The following is a 22,572-nucleotide window of genomic DNA, read 5'->3' as shown; positions in this document are numbered from 1 at the left end:
CTGCTTCTTCCTGACGTGTTTAGTAGCCCTTCCCTTTAGCCTGTTTTAACTCTTTGTCTGCTGTGGTTGTCTCCTGAGTCCTGTAAGCATTGCTCCTTATCTGTCGGGTGTATGTAAAGGCAGCTTTCCCTGTTTGCTTGCTTTTCCCCTTTGTCTCTAGTGTCTGTTATTTGACTCTGTGGCACAGCCTTGTGTGTGGTTTCCCTTGACCCTTGAGTGCTGTGTGGCACAGTCCTGTGAATTCCTATAGTGGTTTCCCTTAATCCTTGAGTACTGTATAGCACAGCCTTGTGTATTCCTATAGGTGGCTTCCCTTTTCCCCTGGGTGTTGTGTAGCACAGCCTAGTGTATTTGTGTGCTGTATGGTACAACCTAGAGTGTTCCTGTGGAGCTTCGCTCCTATAGAGTCTGTTTCCCATTCTGTCCTTGGCTTTCTCTTCCCCTGGTCGTAGCCTGTATCTGCCAGCTTCTTGTCTGTCGCCCTTCCCTTGTGTCTAGCTAGCGCTGTGTGCGTTGCATGTGCTCCAGTCCCTCCTGGGACCCCTCGTTGTTCTTTTTCCCTTCCCTTGTGTGTGACTCGATTCCAGATCGGCCGTGAAGCCCGGACGCTTGGACTCTGTATGAGGGGGTTCCCATTCGGCCGTGAGGCCTGCCTGAGTGGTCTATCCCCCTTTTCTGCTGGTGCTGGTTGAGTGTCCTGAGTGTGCTGGCTTTGTGGCTGTGGGTTTGTGTAGCGCCTGTTTGGCCCACCCTAGGCCTTGGCCAAGATCCTTCCTAAGCCTCGGCCTAGGCTCAAGGGCTCACAAACGGATTAACAGTCACCCATTGAGGGTGGAGCTTGCCTCTACAGTACAAATCATGTGAACAAGCAGGAAGAATGCTCTGTTCTTAGGTTGATTATATGCAGTTGAAGACAGCCTTTCTCCTTCTATCCACCTCTTTAATAAGGTTGGCAATGGTATCCATGTCATTAACAGTGGTGGATGGGGTTTGGCTTCATACTACAAGCAGTGGAAAATGGGGGGGAGGGGGAATGCCTTAAGAATAGGGTTAGTCCAGGTCCCCCCCTCCTTAAAGTGCTCAAATGCAGTTCAAGGAAAAAAGAAGAGGTGGGTCAATGGAAGTGGGCAGCAGAGAATTATGAGTTGCATTGGATATATGTAAGAAGCAGGATAGCAAAGCGAGTACTACCACAGTCAACTCTAAATGAAGTAAATTAATCTGCAAGCACACAAAAAGCCAAGACGGGATATACTCTGAATATGTTGAAACTAAAATGTAGAGCCCAAAAGGGAGTAGCAGTATGTTTCTGGAAAGAAAGGTGTAAGACTGATGAGCTCGAGGTTATAAATCAAGTGTGGAAAGAAAAGGTTCAAATAAAGGAGAGGTGGTAGAAGTGAAGGTAAGGTAGAGAAGAAACTGACGTTGGTATGTTAACCTTCCACTTTACTCACACGTCATGTTTTACTATTTCAGAGTGGATCCTTGCTACTCCATTGACAGCGTGAGTTCCAATGACGCAGAGGTGGGCCATGTTAATCCTCTTACAATCTCCCTCTTCAATCACGGACATTCTTCTTAAACGGTCAAAATCTCCTGGGTACAAGGCAGCTACTTTCTGTCAGGTGGCAAAAAATAATTAGTGTAGCAACAATTCAGACACAGCTACTTGCTACAGAAAAGATATTTCAGATAGAGAAAGGAAGGAAGGACTTAATGAATCAGATCTTTAATAACAAATCCTGCAGAGCCTTTTACAGGATTTTTACTAACATTATGCCACTTTATCCCACTTAGGTAAAGTGTATTTGCTGACAAGTTAAAGGGGTGTGGTTATCAATCTGCGTTAGGGCATTAATCCACATTACCCCTTAACATGTGTTAAAGGAATTTTAATGCTGGTTGCAGCGCCCTAACACACCGTTATTTAGGTTACCCCATGTTACATAGTAATTAGATGCAAAACATGCAGATGCATGTAAAGCAATTAACTTGTTACTATGGAAATGCTATAACGTCGCATGTGGAGAGAACTGGGTGCACACTGCATGTGTATTTGTGGAAAATAACCCTAGCTAAAACCACCCCTATATGGTACTATGAAACTACCACTAGGTTTCACCAGCACCATTTTGGATCCTGGTGCTCACTACTGGGTATTGCTCCTGCCTTTCCACCAGACATCAGGGAATATCTAAGATATGCCTGGGGGGCTCCTTTTTGAGAACGTGGGGCTTTGGGGGCTCTCTGGTGGGGGTTCACACCTTGGGAGGCCTTCAGAGTTGGGGGGATCTAGTTGAGGGGCACTATTGGGGGGTTTGATATGGGGAGTCTCAATATGGGGGGGGGCCTTTCTGTTGGGGGTGTGGCGATCTAGATCCAACTATTTTTTAAAGTCGCCACCCTTTTGAATGGGGGCCCAGAAGCATTAAGCCAGTTGCTTATGAGTTTTTTTTGTACATTTTCAAATTCTGTTATATTTTGAACATTCTATTTGCCTTTGCAACAACCACCGCCATACACTGAGGTGAGGATGTGAGCATACTGGGGCGATTCTATAAAGGTCGCCAAAAGTTAGGCTCCAAGATGTAGCCTGCTGAGTGCTAATTCAATATTGGCATCTGGGCACCCAGATTCTGTTATAGAATACCAGGTTATGCCAGTATTTATGCGCTAACGTTTAGGCACATCCATTTAGGCCATGCCAATAGCAGGCATAAATACGCGCCCCTATATGCAGTACTTTAGTACATAACTTACAATATTCTGTAAGTTACACATGCAAATATGGGACCTGCCCATGCCCCATCCATGCACCTCCCCCTGTGCACACCCCCTTACATTTAAGCACTGAGTTGTGCTCTAAAGTTACAGAATACTGCTTTGCGCCCAACTAGAACTCATATACATAACTATTTAACAGTCTCACATATAAGTGCTAGTATTCTATAACTTATATGCGCAATTGGCATCTAATATCGGGCAATATGTTACAGAATGAGGGGGATTGCGCATTTATTTTATTTTTTCCTATGTGCATCACTTTGCATTTGCCCACATTAAGGGAGTCTTTTACCAAAGTGTGGTACAGTTTTGTAGTTACTGTGTGGTCACTGCAAAAATTAACTGCAAAGTCTCTCCCCTCCAATATTAAAAAACATTTAACCATCCAGGAACGGCTCCTGGCCAGTTAAACAGCACCTAACTGGCTATCCAGCGATATTCAGCAGGAGATAGCCAGTTATCTCCCGCTGAATATTTCCGGTTAGCACTTAGCCGATAGCCAGTTATATCGCGTGATACAACCAGCTATCTGCCGATATTCAGCGCATCACTGGCTAAGTTTGGCGGCCAAATTAGGCCAATGAAATAGAAGCCTATCTTTGGCCTGTTTAAACTTAACCAGCCAGTGCTGAATATTGACTTGGCTGGTTAAGTTGAAACTGGTCAAAAAGCACCCGGATTTTCAATGCTGGTACCAGAAATGGCCCAGCATTGCATATCCGGGCTCAGCGTTGATCGCCGAAGGCATACCAGCTTACCTCCTGCAATTTGAATATTGGCCCCTCTGTGTTAACTATCAGGAGTGTTCCCAGCATCTGCCCATGCAGTTAACACAGAGAAAGTACATTTAGCATGCGTTACCTGGACCGCAGGTAACACAAATGCACTTACCACCACTTATTGATGTGGGGTTAACAGCTCTACGTGACCTGCTACCTCAACTATTAATGTTTGGTACCAGGCTGCATTTCCAATTCTTGTTGACCCCAAAAATAGAAGACATGAATTAAATTCAGGTCAATCTGAAGTTTCTTCCTGCTCCTTGGAGTGTCAGCTCAGTCAGGACTAACCTGCATTCACAATTACCTGGATTTATTTGCCCCAATTGTATATCCCCCTCCCATCTTAACCCAGTTACTGGAGCAAAAGTCTTTGGCCAGGGTCCACAACCTGTGGCTCCCTCTAGGACATGGCTAATGTGGACCTTGACAATCAAAGGTAGAGGAAATATCCAAAACATAAACCACGGATACAATGTAGAGTTGGATATCAATCACCAAAAAACAGTATTTTGGTAATGATCTCTTTATTTGAGCAGAGCATATTCACTTGCTGTAAAAGGAGCCCGATGTAGCCACGTTTCGGCTAATGCCTGCATGAAGGGCAAACATTAATATCCAAATGTCCAATGACCACAGAAACACGAAGAAATGCACTTCTTATAGTCAATTATGGAATGTGTATCATCCTTTAAAGATAGAAAGGCAACTTATGTACTTAGGTCACAAACTCTCCAGCACTTGCTGAAGGCAGTTCATCTTCAAAGACAGAGAAAACAACCTCTATAGTTGTATCACACTTTTTCCAGCACTGGCTTATAAAATAAGATGCCTTAAGCCAGTGCAGGAGAAAGTGTGACATAACTATACAAATTGTTTTCTCCTTTTACATCAAGTATTTATTTTTATTTATTTAGATTTTGCTCACACCTTTTTCAGTAGCAGCTCAAGGTGAGTTACATTCAGGTACTCTGGATATTTCTCTGTCCCAGGAGGACTCACAAGCTAAGTTTGTACCTGAGGCAATGGAGGGTTAAGTGACTTGCCCAAAATCACAAGGAACAGCAGTGGGATTTGAACTGGCCACCTCTGGATTTCAAGACTGGTGCTCTAACCACTAGGCCACTCCTCCACTCCTTGTTGGTAAATACACTCCAGTCAATTAAAGAGATCATTACCATACTGCTGTTTCCTGTAATTGATATCTAATTATATGTTCTGTCTGCTAATATGGACCCTGAGCCCTTACCGCCTACCAAATAGGTGGTGGTAAGTACTCATATAGTAATTTTTTTTAAATGGCTGCACACTAATGGCAACATTACTGCATGGCCATTAATACAAAAAGTAGAAAATCGGCTATGTTGTGACTGTAGTTAAAATGACCTTAGTGCACGTTAAGCCCCATGTAAGGGCTCGTAAGACCACTTTCTAACACAGCACCAAGTGCCCCTACGGTTATCAATGCTGTCTCCACTGCATATCCATCACTCAAACTATAACAAATACAACCTACATTCAAGAAATACTGTCAGTATACAATGAGAATCATTTAGAATATGCTTACAGACTTATAATCAGGCCTCAAATATAGAGAATATGCCTACAGACATTATCAGGCCTCAAATATAGATGGCAACTTTAACAGAATTTTTTTCAGAGAACATATTTGTTGCTCTGGTTGATACCCCTGCACCTTGTTAGGTTTATTTCATTGTGTTTTATTTGTTACTAACTATGTGGATTTTATTTTATGATATTTAATGTCAGTTATCTATGTTGAGTTGTAATCTGTTTAGCTACAGGTGGAAAATAAATGTATAAATAAATAAATTCACATCAGCTTCTCTCTTCAAAGATCTGCTCTGAATATGTAAGTCAGTGCATTTTAGCTTCAACTGATCTGCCACCTTTAGTTCCTTACATCCAGATGCTTTTGGTTGATTGCGTAGATGATTTCTAGGTGGCGTGGCAGCAGCTTCTCAAACATATGGACAGGCCAGCGCTCCAGGGCTTCAGGAAGCACAGTGTGGTTGGTATAAGCACATGTTCGCGTTGTTACTTCCCAAGCCTAAGCACAAGTAAAAAAAAAATAAGATTTAGTAAGAGTAACAATTCTCTCGGAACAGATTGTGATGCTCTGCTTGGAACAGCATTTTCTTATTTTCATAAGATATCTAATGCTGGGTCAGATTGAAGGCCCATCAAGCCCGGCCTCCAGTTTTTGATAGTGCCTAGTCTGGATCAGTAAGTAGTACCCCACAGATGCCAAAGAGTAGATCCTTGCAGTTCCCAACCAAGGATAACTGATGGATTTCCCAAGTCTACCTGGCTAAAACGTTTTATGGACTTTGGGTTAATTCTATAAGTAGCGCCTAAAAATCAGTGCCGATAATGTGACACACTTAGCACAATTCCATAATAACTATGCTCCCTTTATAGATTTGTGCTTAGCACTAAGGTGCACCTAAGTTAGGTGTCCTTAGGTGTGATTCTGTATCAACGTGCATAAAATCCAGGAGTGTCTCAAGGAATGCCCCTAACCATGCCCCCAAATTGTTATGCGCGATAGCATTTAGGCACAATCCATTATAGAATCGGATATGCGCCTAAATCCTAATTATTGCCAATTAGTGCTGATAATTGTTATCTCACAATTATCAGCATTGATTAGCTGGTTGTTTAATTAAGTTGTGTGCATTATTGATAGAATCATGACAAGCATGTCTTTAATTGGTGCCCATTTTTCAGGTACAATATACAGAAGTTGGCCCTTTTTCTTTAAGGACCTGTACAGAGGTCCTTTATGTCCAGCTACATTATAGTCTTGACAGTGTGCTCTGGAAACAAATTCCAGAACTTGCTTGTTTGTACAATGGAAAAATAATTTTCTAAAATTTGTTTTAACAATTATCCATTAATTTCACAGAATGTTCATTAATTTTAGTACTGTAAGAAGTAAATAAGGGTTCCCTATTAACCTGTTCCATCAGCAGTTTATAAATCTTTGTCATATTTATTTATTTATTTATTGGGATTTATTAACCACCTTTATGAAGAGGTTCACCCAAGGCGGTGCTTTATTTATTTATAAAATTTGTTTAACACAATAAAAGAAACTGATATCCGCTTACTGGGAGCAAATAGCGAAGTTCTTAGGCAAAATCCTGGGGCGGAGGGTGACATTGACACCAGAGACGGCCCTTTTGGGGGTCGACTTACTGAAGGGGAAAGGTACCGTTAGTCATAACCTGCTAATCTTTAAAGCGTGTCTTGTGGAAAAAAAATGCATTTTAGTTAACTGGATACATTTAGAGGCACCGTCGTTTTGGCAATGGTGCAACAGGTGGCATGCATTGCTACTAATGGAGCTGCGAGATTCATATTATAAACCCAAAACACAGCCTAAATTCTACTTAATATGGGAATCATATATTAATGCTTTAGCCCCTAGGGCCCGAAGTTCCATCCTTAATCGACTGAGCTTGGACCCAGCGAAGTTAGCTAAGGGTTTTAGAAGTGAATAGGTCAATTTCCCTGGGCTATTGGAAATATGTAGCTGCCTGGAAGGGGGGTGGACAAAGGGGGGAGGGAGGTTACAGGGGGGAGGAATATTAGAGGGGTAAGGAAGGGCAGACGGGGGGTTGCGGGGAGGGATATAGAGGTACGAATAAGGGAGAAATAGCTGGGAGTAGGGAGGGAGGAAGCTAAAGAGAAAAGTGATGGCTACCTCTATGTTATGATTAGAAGTTGTTCATTTGTTTCCTGATGTATCTTGAACATAGCGTATGAATATTGAATTGTTTGTGATAGGTCATCAATAAAATTGTTTAAAACTAACATAATAAAAGAAAAAGAGAAAATATCATCCAGGTAAAAATTATCTAAAAAGATACATCATATACATCATGTACAATCATAAGCCTGAGAAAACAAATACGTTTTCAATCCTTTTCTAAACAGAGATAGGACTGATGTTCCCTCAACTTCCACAGGCAAATGGTTCCAGTATTCAAGACCAGCAATTCTTTCTCCGTTTCACATATTGTAATCCCCTCTGTCCCTTGCCCCCTAGGAGGAGAGGACACTTCAGCCCTAGAGGCTGGAATAAGAGAGACAATCAGACTTAGATATAGGCGCAACCAGTAAAAATCTTTATTCGTATCTCACTAAGCCAATACAAAATAATTGTTCTCTCTGGAGCAAGTTGTCACCCAGAAGCCAGACGCACAGACTGAATAACAAAACTGCTCATCAAAAACTTTCTTAGCTATCACATATATACTGTTGTAAGTTTCATTTCTCCTAAATCATGTGATTTCTCCTAAACTAACTTATGGTCATATATGAATTTTCCTGTTTCCTTCCATCACACAATATAGTAATATACAAAAATGGCAATTTCCTGTATTCTACCATCCTCTCCTACTTGTGTTCACATGCACATTTTGTGGCAATTGGCTAATTCCTTATCAGTAACGCGTGCTCCCAACGTGCCAAAACCATGTAGCAAACAAGTAGTATGAAACACCTGGTGTCCTTCTTCTCAGAACACATATTTCCGTTGGAACATCTTGGAGTCGCAGGGTCCTCAGTCTTTCATCACCACCAAGGTTATATCCAATTGTATCTGCCATTTATGGGCTGCCTAGCCTGATTTCCTCCTAAGTGTCACCTTGACATGTAACATGTACTTTCCATTTACTGAGAAAGCACTGTAGCTTACATGCAGCTGCAGGAAGATACTAAAAATATGCTGAGAACAGCAAGGCTAGGAAAACTGAAGGCTAGCTGGGCCATATTAAAGGCCTAGTATAGGAAGGAATATACAATATTTAACTTCATCTGCACCTAGTCATATCCCCTTCTCAGTCAACTCTTCTCCAACCTGAAGAGCCCAAACCTATTTAGTCTTTCTTCATAAAGGAGCTGTCCATCCACTTTATCATTTTTCACCCTTTTCTGTACCTTCTTGTGGTTCCTTAAAACCTTTATGAAATGGGGCGACCCAAACTGTATAAAATGCTCAAGGGGTGGTCACTTTGGAGATCTAAAAAGAGGCATTATGACATTGTCCGTTTCATTCTCTATTCCTTTCTGAATAATTCTTAACATGCTGTTTACCTTTTTGACCACCTCCACACACTGAGCAGAAGATTTCAGTGAATTATCCACAACAAGACGCTTTTTCTGGGTGGTGACTCCTAATGCAGAACCCAGCAATGTACAGCTACTGTATAGTTAGGATAATTTTTCCCTTAGTCATCGTTTTAATACAATGAATAAAATAATAAATACACATGGAATATAAAACACGTCTTCAGTTCTATAAATTATACAATTCAAACCTCAGATCATTATAAAAGCAAAGACTCATTTAAACACTTGGGGCCCCGTTTACTAAGCTGTGCTAGAGGTGTACTAGCATTTTTAGCATGTGCTATTACCACGTGCTAACCGTGTAGATGCCCATAATATTCCTATGGGCGTCTACATGGTTAGACCGCAATAATTTTTAGCACACACTAAATACAATAGCGCACCTAAGTAAACAGGGCCCTAGATCAAAAAACCAAGCCTTGTAGTGTCTACAGAAGATCAAATAATCTATGGATACTCTGAGCGCCTAAATTTGAGAGTTTCAAAGCAGATTCTTCTTCTAGTTTGGGCCAGCCTACACAATGATGGAGAGGGCATTTATAGGTGAAAAACATCATTGGAATGAAGCAGCCTTTCTGGCTCATACAGAGTTAATCAATAAAGAAGACAGTTTGGTCTCCACCCAAAGAAATGACCTTATGAACTAGCACACAAATATTAAGATTTGTCCTACTGTGAACTGGGAACTTTGTAAAATTTCATGGTAGTGGTTATATGATCACATTGTATTTTATGTCAACTGCAAGTGACTCAGCTGGTTCTTTTGCATCCCAAAACAATGATTTATAGTAATCCACCCATATAATAAGACAAGATTACTGTACCACTTTTCCTTTGATAATAAATGATGCAGCCTCATAATGAAACGCAGCTCAATTCACTCATCACTCTCTTTTACAGATTGTTAGTTAAGGGACCTTTTTACTAAGCTATGTTAGGTGCTAATACGCAACTAAGCATTGCAAAAATGGCCTAATGCAGAGCGTGATAAAATGATGAACGCCAGCTTCGTCATCAGTGTGCACTAACCATGTGCTATTTATTATTTTTTTTATTTTTATTTTTTTAGGAAGGGTGTGTGTAAGGGGCATAAACCCTCAGATTCTATTGTGTGGAAATCGAAGCGTATTCTACAACAATGCACATAACCAAATTGATTAACAAGCTAATCAGTACTGATAATTGGATTTTAACAAACAATTATCAACACTAATTGGCATTAATTAGAATTTCCACACACTACTTGCTATGTGTATTCTGTAACATGGTGCACGTAAATTCTAATGCGAGCTACCAAAAATGGGATGTGGCCATGGGCATGGAAAGAACCAGGCACACCCATTAAAGGGGGGCCGACCACAACCGGGCTGAAGGCCAGCGAAGACAGAAGTGTGGGGGAGGGTACAGGGAGGGCCTAGCTAGAGAGCAGAGGTAGTAGTGGGAGGGAAACAAGGGGTAGCAAGGGGAGGGGGCAGGAAAGAAGGGGAGGAGCAAGGGAGGAGGAGAAAGGAATTTGAACTGCACAGGAAGTCCTTTTGAATTTGGAAGCAGGAGAAGAGCAAGTTGTAACAATTTTGATGTTCCTGGCTGCGGCCAAAATAAATCCAATTCTATCGAAGATACGGCTTGTAGTGTGGTATTGAAGGGGGCGGGGGTTGATATGTCTGAGTGTGTGCGGAATGCCCGAGTTGTGAGTGGGTCATGGCATTCCAAAAATTAATCTGCAGGATTATAGAAAACACCTACTCTGCGCCTTAACAGGAGCTGTTATGTACATCAAGTTTTACTTGGCGTAAATGGATGCAACTAGAGTTAGGCGCTAGTATGGCTGCTAGGCATATTCTATAAACACACCTAGGCATATTCTATAAACCAAACCTAGAAAGAAGTTTTTTGGCACCAATTTTTCAAGCGCTATAAATAGAATCTAGTCCAAAATGGGTGTGGGTGCACTAATCAGCTACTACACTGACATTTTTTTTAAATATCCTTATTGGAGAATGACACATGTAACAATGAATACTATCAGAGTACACAAAGATCTTCAAGCAAAACTACATAACAGAAACAGTAGTACAAAGACAGAAACAAACTCATCGTGTACATGAGCCATTCACTTTTCTTTTAAGTGACCCCCCATCCCTCCCCTCCCCCTTTCCGTGCTAATTTAGGTAGGCGATGGTTGCCCTTGTAAGTAGTCTTGTGCCAATTTCCAAACATCTCTATACCTTTCCAAGGAACGTCCCATGGGATGGTGTATGCTGAACAGCTCCCAAGAGGCCATCTGCAACATATTGGCCTTCCACTCGGCCGACGACGGAGATTCCGCTCCCACCCAATGATGCAGGATCACCTTTCATACCAGCATTAAAGCTACTAGCACAAATCGCTGCTAATGCTCCAAAAGTCCCTGAGCACCCAAAGCAGAGTCCAGACCCAGTAAAAGGCTGGATTCCCACCATCGCTTCTATTGTGGACAACACATCAGACCAAAGTGGAGCATCTTGTGGGACTGTCCAGTGGGCACACACACAAGAGGGAGATCAGCTTAGGTGCTCACTGAGGGGTGTGGCGCCACATGTGCTGTGGGACAGCAGCCCCACTCTGCACTGGATGACGCCCTTGGAGAATGACTGGATCTAGCAGAAAAACAAGAGAATTTCTGAACCAATTTTATGGTGAAAGAGCCCGTCTGCCAAGCTCGCCTACTGGATGGACCGGGCTGCTTAGCTGCCGCCTTTTCCTCTCTTATGTATTTCAAGATGTGTTTTTGCAGACCTGTAGTTACTTGTGTCACCCCAGAGCCCTTTCTGAAAATTGAGTTATATTAGCTATTCATTAATCCTCAGGTAAAATTAGATTTAAATGATAGGTTACACATTACTAGGAGCAGGTCTGCAGTTTATTTGAATTCCTTTAAAATGCTGGGGTGAATGTCATCGGGTCCTGTGGTTTACTACTATTTAGTTTGCCAGTTTGCAAATCATTACCTCCAAAGGATGGGTATCTGCTCAACATCCTCTGCCACAAAGAAAAACAATTAATTTAGGGGCCCTTTTACCAAACTGCAGTAAAACTGGTCTTAATACGTCCTTACGCGGGTCATTCCCACACTCTAAGGCCGTTTTATCGCCAGGATAAAATAGTCGATTTTTCTATTCACCCTATTAATGGCTACGTGCTAATTTTCCCATTAGAGTGTGGCCATTAGCGCATGAGCCTCTACCACCACCTATTATATAGGAGATAAGGGCTCATGCACTAAGTGTGTGATGATTCGGATAGGCTGGAGTAGGTTGGAGTGGGCTTTGATGGCAACTCCAGTAGCTTGGAACATAAGGACAGAACCGGGCTGACTTCTACGATCTATGTTTCGGAAACACCAAAGAAAGACAATGATCAAGTATATAATATCACATTCATTGTTGATTTAATCATGAATTGATAAAGAGTCTGACTACTGGGTACACTGGTGCTCACGTCTTTATCTGCCGTCACTTTCTAAGTTATTATGTAATTGGTTAGTGTGCATCAATGTAGCTCTGCTAACCAATTAGCACAGAACATGCCCACTCTCTACCCCCACACCCATCCCCAGCACTAAAAAATACATTTTATTTTTTAGAGCGTGGGTAGCGTGCACATATCCAAAAATCACAACGGGATGTCTCAGCACGCCTCACAGTAAGCCATTTTTTGCTGTGGTAAGCACGCGTTAGTGTGTAAATGGGCCCCTTAGTTTTTCTGCTCTGACCTTCTCTTCCCCAAGTACCCTGTTTTATCCCTGTTCATCCAGTGATCTAAATGATTCCCTTGCAGGTTTCTTGTTTTTAATGTATAAGAAACCATTTTAATTAGCTTTTGCCTGTTTAGCAAGTCTCTCCTCAAATTCTTTTGGCCTGCTTTTTAAATGTTTTATACCTAACTTGGCAATGTATATGTGCCTTCATATTTTTCTTATTTGGTCCTGCTTGTTATTTTTTTTTTTAAGATGCAAGGTTGGCTTTTACAGCCTTTTTCACAGCATTATTTCGAAATCCTTCAACTTTTTTAATTTATAGAATACCTTCCAAGGTGGCATTTTAAAATAATTTCCATACCTCATGCAGACTTTTAATCCTTACATATGAATAGAAAAAAACAAACAAAGCATGATTGTTTTTGTCTGGGGTATATAAAAGTTTTGGGACAATAATAGCTTTAGGGGTGCTTAAAGGGGCCCTTTTACTGAGCCAATCTGGAACTACTGCCAGGCTACTGCAGGAGCCCTGCAGTAGTTCCCACCCCTAGTGCACAGCATTTCCAGTGCTACAAAAATTTATCCTATTTTTGTAGTGCTGGAACCAACGGTAATTGGGCAGAGCTGCGAGCTGCCGAGTTACTGCTAGGTTAGGGCACCCCCCCCCCTTGAAATGGCCATGCGGTAAGTGTTTCACTTACCGCATGGCCATTTCTATTCTTCAGAAAAACACAGCTTTTTACCCACGGTGGTACAAGGAGGCCTCAGCAAGCGTCAAAAACACATGCTGACGCTAGTGCAGGCCCCCTTTTACCGTAGCTTAGTAAAAAGACCCCAAAGTTAGGTATTGGGATTCAGCATGCTATGTGTGGATTCAAAAATGGCCATTGTGCATGCATTATAGAATATTACTACTACTACTACTACTATTTAGCATTTCTATAGCGCTACAAAGCATACGCAGCGCTGCACAAACATAGAAGAAAGACAGTCCCTGCTCAAAGAGCTTACAATCTAATAGACAAAAAATAAATAAAGTAAAGTATTAGCGAAAGTCCGCATAGACGCATCCAACTTTAGGCATGAGCACTTATGCCATGTCAAAGGCCGATGCAAATGCTGGTGCCTAACTGTAGGCAGTTAGGCACGTAAATGCTAATATTCTATAACCTGTGTGCATAACTGCTAGGCAAGCCCCTAACCCGCTCATGCCCCACCCATGTCCACACTCCTCCTCCCAGCATGTAAACGCGATATATTTTGGATGTGCAATTTATAGGATACTGACTAACGGCAGTTATATGCACAACTGCTAATTTGAGCCAATTAGCTCCAATTAAGGTCAACTGTAGTCTATTATTGCTTGTTAACACTGATTATCAGCTTGTTATCAAATTAATTTATGCATGCAACTGACCTTATTCTATAACTTCCATGCGCAACTTTGTAAGCTAAGCATAAAGTTAGGTGCACGGTTTTACAGAATTTGGGAGTTACTGTACTCTGACAAGAATCATCAGCTCAAAGTTCTGTAGAAACACAACTAATTATACAGTTACTGATGCCATAATCCCAGACGTTCCCCTTGTTCTCACCTTATCCCATTCAACTTTCTCCACATCCACCAAGATCCTCATGAGCTCTGGAATGGCAAGTGCTGGATGAGTATCATTCAGCTGAATGGCTACCTGTGAAAGTCAACATTCATAGTCAGAAGCACTGAATTAATATGTCTTCCTGCTTGCAACACCAAGATTCAATGGGTCCATGTTGTTCACTTTTCATTTTGATTTTGTAAATGAATTTTATTGAGATTTTAGGAGTAAGAGTAAAACAAATACAATTTAGAAAAAAGTGTACAAGAACTTATTTAAACTTATTTCAAGTTGTTATCATAAGAACAAAACATATCAGCAATGATAAAGATTTCATGAAATATTGATCATTAATTAAAAGTAAGTTTGAGATAGTCATCAAGTTTATTCAATTTACAAGAGCATCTACAAATAGGAGACAGTTTATTAACAGCAATGCTTTCATATTATCTATACTTTCATATTTCCTATATAATAATAACCAGTTCATCCATATGTAAATGGATAAATTAGAGTTATCTTTCCGGTGCTGGATTATTAATTTTAGTGCAACTGATGGAGAGGTCACGTGACGCGATGAGCTGAGCAGACGCGTTCCGTCTCAGCTCGAGAGCCCTCGCTCCTAAATCTATATAAATTACTGCAAAATATAATTCCGGAGTGGGCAATCGGGTGAAGTATACCTGTATGGACAAATATCTCAAGCAGTCTCCCCCTGGAATGGCGCTGCGAACGGGGAAAAAAGAAAAAGATAAGAATAAAGCGCCCACCCTGGAATCCAAGATGGCGGAGGAACCGCTTTCAGCAGGCCAAACCTTTTCAGCATCGCAACTCGAACAGCTAACCATGGCGGTTGCAAAGGCTTGGCAGCCCAAATGGCAGATCTGCGCGATGTTAAACAATAGCTTCAAGAGCATACGGACAAATTAGAAGATCTTAAGAACCGTTCCCGCAGAAACAACGTGCGGATTGTGGGACTCTCAGAAAATATACCCGATAGAAATTTGGTGGAGTGGCTTACCGGATGGCTGTCGTGTTCTCGAGGACCTTGGCATTCTGTCAGGCTTCTTCCCCGGGAACCGTGGGTACGTGAGTCCTTGGACCACGGCCGAGGAGCGGCAGTGGCAGGCAAGATCACCTTCGGAGCAGAGAAGAGACAAGGCTGGACTGGAACCCCGGACTGGAGTCCTGCACTGGAACACTCGGGACTGGAACGCACCGGACCGGAACACACTGGAGTAGGCTTCACCTACGCTTAGCTGCCTTTCCCCGAGGGTTGAGCCCTCAGGTTCGAGCAGCCGGTAGGGCTTACAGGAAAACCAGAACTGGAACCAGCAACAGGAACAACCGGAGTCAGGATCCAGCAGTGCTCCCAGGTACCTAGGCTAACGTGAGACAGGCAGGCAGGGAATGTCCGGGTTCTGGCAACAGTCCGAGACAGGTGGCTGGCAGAGAAGATCTGAGTACAGGCAATAGGCAGAGACAGGTGGCTGGCAGATAATAACTGAGTATAGGCAATAGGCAGAGACAGGCGTGGTCAGGTTCAAAGCAGGAGTCTCTGGGCAGGCGGCTAGCAGAGCAGTAGATAGGTACAGGCAAGGGTCAGAACCAATAGCAAGACTAGGGCTGGAGCTCCAGTAACAAGGAGAACTGGCAAAGGACAAGACTAGGGCTGAAGCTCCAGAAACCAAGGAAACACCACCGGGGAAAACCAGAGGCTAGACTCAGGAGACCTAGACGCTGTACACAAGCTAACAAGCAGAGCAGTGCCCAAGCTAACTAGGCAAACACTAGGAACTCACACAGAGCAAACAGAAGAACTAGTAAAGCTGTACACAGGCTACCAAGCAAGGCTGTGCCCAAGCTAACTAGTCAAACACTAGGCAATCACACAGAACTGGACAATGTAGCAGTGCACAGAGCACTCTAGCATACCAGGGACCTTATACGATGCAAAGGCAAAGGCTGCAGTCTCTAAGGCGACCCTCAGGGGGAGGAATGCTGGCTTCGGCCTAACCCCTGGTAAGCCTTTCCTCAGCTGAGAGGTGCCCACCTCTACCACCGGCTGCCTTTCAGGTGCTGTGGAGGACTTGCAGCTCATCTGCATATCCTTACAGCCTTCTCCGGGGTGACACCCAGGTCCACCCCGATCCACTCAGGACCTCCGCTCTAGGTGCCGCGCGCCGTTGGGGCATTTTTCTCTTTGTATCTAATCTTTTTCCAGTTGCTAAAGTACCTTAATCGTTTATGGCCCCTATTCACATTCTCTTCCTAGCTCTGTCCCTTCCTAATCTTTTCCCTCACCCCCTACCTCTCTCCGCTACAGGAACTCACTTCCCATCCATTGACTTCATCACCTCACCTTCTCTCCTACCCTCTTCCTCCCTCTTGGCTTTTAATCTCCGTCTCTTTCTTCCCTCCATCTTGCCTTCCCCATTCCACCTAAATACCTCTCGCCTTCGTGGCCACACCTCTCCTACTCTCCTCCGCTCTCTTTTACTCCTTCTCTTACTCTCAGCTGGTGACATCAATCCCAATCCTGGCCCTCCTCACCAACTATTATCCAAACTCTACAGATCTCACCGTGACCTCTCTAACCTCATCTCTATTCCTCTACTCCCCTCCTCTTCTCTGCCCTTCTCTTGCGCCCTATGGAATGCCCGCTCTATCTGTAACAAACTCCCCTATATCCAGGACCTCTTTATCTCGCGTCACCTCCATCTGCTCGCCATAACAGAAACCTGGCTCTGCCCTGATGACTCTGCTTCAGTCGCAGCCCTGTGCCATGGCGGTTATCTATTTTCACATACTCCTCGCCCTGCTGGCCGTGGGGGCGGTGTTGGACTACTTTTCTCTCCCTCCTCCAGATTTCAACCCCTTCTTCCACCTCAATCTCACTGTTTTTCCTCCTTTGAAGTCCACTCTATCCGCCTTTTCTCTCCTCTGCCTCTTCGAATAGTGGTCATTTATCGTCCCCCTGATAAGTCCCTTTCATCCTTTCTCAGTGACTTTGACGCCTGGCTTGCCTTCTTCCATGATCCTTCCTCCCCCTCTCTCATCCTTGGTGACTTTAATATTCCTGCTAATGATCCTTCCAACTCTTATATTTCCAAGTTACTCGCTTTAACGTCGTCCTTTAATCTCCAACTATGCTCCACCTCCCCCACTCATCAAAATGGTCACTGTCTTGATCTCATCTTCTCCTCCAACTGTTCACCTTCTAGTTTCCTTGCCTCTGATCATCCCTCCTCTGATCACCATCTTATAACTTTCACACTTAAATCTCCTCCCTCCCAGTCCCGACCTATCCTATCTAATTTATCTAGGAATCTTCACGATATTGACCCTTCATCTCTATCCTCCCATGTTTCAAACCTCCTCTCTACTGTGGCACCATCCACGTCTGTCAACGAGGCTGTTTCTTCTTACAACAATACTCTATCCTCTGCCTTAGACACTCTTGCACCTTTGATGACCCGCCCTGTAAGGCGTACAAAACCCCAACCTTGGCTGACTTCTAATATCCGCTACCTACGTTCCTGTACCCGCTCCGCCGAACGCCTCTGGCGGAAATCTCGGGCCCTTGCTGATTTCTTACACTTTAAGTTCATGCTGACCTCCTTCCAATCTGCTCTTTTACGTGCCAAACAGGATTATTATATCCAACTGACCAACTCTCTTGGCTCTAATCCTCGACTTCTCTTCACCACATTGAACTCTCTCCTCAAGGTGCCCCCTCCTCCCTCATTATCTCCTCAGACCCTTGCTGAATTCTTTCACAACAAGGTTCAAAAGATAAACCTTGCTTTCTCTACCTCACCAGCTCTCCCTCCACTAGTCCGTTCCCCTCTCTCTCCTTCCCCTCATTACCTTTCCTCCTTTCCTAAAGTTACTATTGAGGAAACTACACTTCTCCTTTCTTCCTCAAAATGTACCACCTGTTCCTCTGATCCCATTCCCACCCACCTTCTTAATGCCATCTCTCCTATTCTTATTCCTTTTATCTGTCACATTCTCAACCTCTCACTTTCCACTGCGACTGTCCCTGCTGCCTTTAAACATGCTGTGGTCACACCTTTCCTTAAGAAGCCTTCACTCGACCCTACTTGTCCCTCTAATTACCGACCCATCTCCCTCCTTCCTTTTCTCTCCAAATTACTTGAGCGTGCTGTTCACCGCCGCTGCCTTGATTTTCTCTCCTCACATGCTATTCTTGACCCACTACAATCTGGTTTTCGCCCTCTCCACTCAACTGAAACTGCGCTTACTAAAGTCTCCAATGACCTATTACTGGCTAAATCCAGAGGTCAATATTCCATCCTCATTCTTCTTGATCTTTCCGCTGCTTTTGACACTGTCGATCACAGCATGCTTCTCGATACCCTGTCCTCACTTGGATTCCAGGACTCTGTCCTTTCCTGGTTCTCTTCCTACCTCTCCCTCCGCATCTTTAGTGTTCACTCTGGTGGATCCTCTTCTACCTCTATCCCTCTGCCTGTCGGCGTACCTCAGGGTTCTGTTCTTGGTCCCCTCCTCTTTTCTATCTACACTTCTTCCCTTGGTTCATTAATCTCATCCCATGGCTTTTCCTACCATCTCTATGCTGATGACTCCCAAATCTACCTTTCTACCCCTGATATCTCACCTTGCATCCAAACCAAAGTTTCAGCGTGCTTGTCTGACATTGCTGCCTGGATGTCTCAACGCCACCTGAAATTAAATATGACCAAAACCGAGCTTCTCATTTTCCCCCCCAAACCCACCTCCCCGCTCCCCCCGTTTTCTATTTCTGTTGATGGCTCTCTCATTCTCCCTGTCTCCTCAGCTCGAAACCTTGGGGTCATCTTTGACTCTTCTCTCTCCTTCTCTGCTCATATCCAGCAGACCGCCAAGACCTGTCGTTTCTTTCTTTACAAAATCCGTAAAATCCGCCCCTTTCTTTCTGAGCACTCTACCAAAACCCTCATCCACACCCTTGTCACCTCTCGTTTAGACTACTGCAATCTGCTTCTTGCTGGCCTCCCACTTAGTCACCTCTCCCCTCTCCAGTCGGTTCAAAACTCTGCTGCCCGTCTCGTCTTCCGCCAGGGTCGCTTTACTCATACTACCCCTCTCCTCAAGACCCTTCACTGGCTCCCTATCCGTTTTCGCATCCTGTTCAAACTTCTTCTACTAACCTATAAATGTATTCACTCTGCTGCTCCCCAGTATCTCTCCACACTCGTCCTTCCCTACACCCCTTCCCGTGCACTCCGCTCCATTGATAAATCCTTCTTATCTGTTCCCTTCTCCACTACTGCCAACTCCAGACTTCGCGCCTTCTGTCTCGCTGCACCCTACGCCTGGAATAAACTTCCTGAGCCCCTACGTCTTGCCCCATCCTTGGCCACCTTTAAATCTAGACTGAAAGCCCACCTCTTTAACATTTCTTTTTACTCGTAACCAATCACCTCCACCTACCCTCCTCTCTTCCTTCCCGGTCACATTAATTGATTTGATTTGCTTACTTTATTTTTTGTCTATTAGATTGTAAGCTCTTTGAGCAGGGACTGTCTTTCTTCTATGTTTGTGCAGCGCTGCGTATGCCTTGTAGCGCTATAGAAATGCTAAATAGTAGTAGTAATAAAGCCCTTCAACACCAGAGACACAGCTGCAGCAATCTCTAAGTAACTACGGAGGCTGTTCAGGCACAAACCACAGAGCAGGCAGAAAGCACAGTGAAACACAGAGAGCTTCCCACACCCAGGTGTAGTGTAGTGAAGCAATTAGAGTCATGCTGGAAGCAGCCAGCACACACAGAGAGAGAGAGAGCTAACCCAGGCAACACCCACAGGTGCAGTATAGTGAGGCAATTAGTGTCATGCTGCTGGATGCAGCCAGCACAGAGAGCCAGAGCTAGCTCAGACAGGACAGATAGAAGAAACAGGAGCCAGCTAGGAAGCTGACCCCCAGGAGCAAGGTAAGTCTGAGGGTGGTCACGGCCACAGACGTGACAATGGCTGTCTAAAGAGCTGGCGTTGTCAGACTCCTTCGGGCCCCTGATCATTGAAAGAGCGCACAGGGTAGGCTGCAACAGGGAGAACCAAGGAAGACCACGAGTGATCATAGCGAAGCTGTTAAATTATCGGCATAAAATTTAAGATCCGCAGGGGAGAGTTAAAGCATGAAAGACGACAAGTCCTGATGTTCCAGGACTACTCAATTGGAGTTCATGAGCGGAGACGCAAATTTCATTCTTTGTGTTCTACATTAGCTCAAAAACAAATCCGCTTTGTTCTTCAATACCCAGCAACTTTGAAAGTGCAAGTCCAAGGACAATGGCGGACATTCAACACGCCAGACGAAGCAAAAGTTGGTCTCCGTGAACAGGGCATCCTGGAGGGAGACTAGAGACCCTGGTAACCTCACTGAAATTAAGATTATAAATGTATACTTGTAGTAGTGAGCAGGTAATGTTAAAGGTTACTGTTTTATTGGAGTTGAGGGCTCTTGGCACTTCAGGTGATCTCTTGCCAATTCCGGGCTTGGGCCTAGGAGTATGGCTTTAGGGCTGGATGTGAGGAGGGGGATAAAGGGAGGTTGGGGTAAAGGGGTTAAACACACTAATGGAATAGCAGGACACCAGTGGTGTAGGAATATATCTAGGCAGGGTCAAGTGGGGTTTTGTTTGAATTAACGGGACTTCTAGTGGTATGTTCTGGGAGCGAGATCTTGGAGCTGGGGGGCATCCATAGTAATCTTGGAATAGGGGGAGCTTGGTCACTGAAAGCAGAGGCTCTGGGAGATGTCCACTAGGATAATATCTTGGAACGTTGGGGGTATTAGCTCCCCAATTAAGAGATCTAAGATACTCTCAGCACTAAAGAGACATAAAGCTGATATCGCTTGCTTACAAGAAACACGCCTTACTGACCTAGAACATTCTAAACTGCAAAAATATTGGGTTAGCGAGGTGTTTGCGACATCATCCTAGAGCCGCAAAGGAGGGGTGGCGGTGTTGTTTAGGAGGGGACTTCCATATAAAGCAACTGTGCTCTCTCCCGACTTAGGTTGCACTATAGGCGTTTTTCTCTTTAGAAAATAAGCAGGAGTATATCCTATACAATGTCCATGTGATAAAATTTACATTGGATGAAGCAATAGAAAAATACAAACCAGATTGACTGAACACATGTCCAGAATTAATACAAAAAATTTTGATGTGCTTCTAGTACAACACTGGTGTGAGAAGGATCATAACATCACTGAAATAAAATGGAGAGTTATAGACGTTCTTGAGTGTGGGTGGAGGGCGAGAATCTTGAGGAAGCACTGAATTATAAAGAACAGCAGTGGATATATAGGTTAAATATGGTAGAGCCCACCAGTTTGAACAGAGAAATACAATAGATGACGTTGATCTAACTAGAGCTGATGATTGGACATTAGGTTTGAGTCACATGATCAGGCTCCTTAAGAGTTTTTTGGAATGACACAGTTGAAAAGCCACTGCAGTAAAACTAAGGTATTTTGGAATTATTAGAGTAGAATTATCTTAATATTATGGACAGTGATGAAATTCCTTTTATTTATGATTTAGGGGAAGCCTTGATAAAGCTAAGGCGAAACACGTGTCGGCACTTCTCTCCTGCGGCACTTCTCCCCTGCTGAAGGTATCTTTTGAGATAAGTACTTTTCAGTTTGGAAGTTTCAAAGTTGTACGTGTGCTACAATATTATGAATTGAAAAAAGAGAATAAGACATTATAATACTGGAATAATAAGTAAAATAATAAGCAAAAGATCAGTTGGACTGATGATGAATTAAGGTGTAAATATACCTTCTTCCATAACGTGGATATAAGCTTTGCGCTTAATGGAAGAACACCTCTGATGGTCCGTTTTACCATAAAAATTATTATGTAGAAATGGTAGATATTAAACAACAGAAGTTATATTGATCACGGGATATATTGTTGACATTTCCCATATCATTGTAAACAAATGCCCATCCCTAATTTAAATGTGAAAACAGGAGACTTAATTATTTCTTAGACGCACAGGGCCATTTATATGTCTAAATTCAAAGTTTTACATCATTCATATTACATATATATCAAAGCAAATACAAAATCAAGGTTACAAAAAATGAAATAGAAAACACTAAAAAATACACATTAATCTGCAACAAGTGTACTTTAAAAGGGAAAAAGCAAAGAAAAATTAGAAATATGCATAATTCAAACTTAAATTCAATTCTATCTAGCAGAAAAGACTGAAACTACAAATAATATACTGGATCATATCTCTAACTGTAAAACAAATGCTCCATGAGGAGGGTCAGTACAAATATACATATTACCATGATACATGATTAAACATTTACAAGTTAATTTAAGGAATGTAGCTACGGATAATTGAGGTCTAGTTATCTTTTTCATGCAAACAAGAACGTGAAACTTTTCTTATGTGCCAATTTTCACAGAATGTATTATTAATGAGCTGCTTTGCATGATTTAATAATGAGTGCAGCAATT

General features: G+C 43.1%; 1 protein-coding gene across 1 annotated transcript in view; it reads right to left on the bottom strand.

Moving 5' to 3' along the window:
* PYGB (glycogen phosphorylase B) overlaps positions 1-22,572 on the bottom strand; it is a 189,812-nt gene that overhangs the window by 43,525 nt on the left and 123,715 nt on the right. The window contains 3 exon segments of the mRNA XM_030196276.1: positions 1,455-1,618; positions 5,488-5,634; positions 14,058-14,150. Coding sequence (XP_030052136.1) covers positions 1,455-1,618; positions 5,488-5,634; positions 14,058-14,150 — 404 coding nt within the window.

This window comes from Microcaecilia unicolor, chromosome 3 (genome assembly GCF_901765095.1).
Source record: "Microcaecilia unicolor chromosome 3, aMicUni1.1, whole genome shotgun sequence".
Taxonomy (NCBI): Eukaryota; Metazoa; Chordata; class Amphibia; order Gymnophiona; family Siphonopidae; genus Microcaecilia; species Microcaecilia unicolor.
This window is presented reverse-complemented; position numbering and strand designations above follow the sequence as displayed.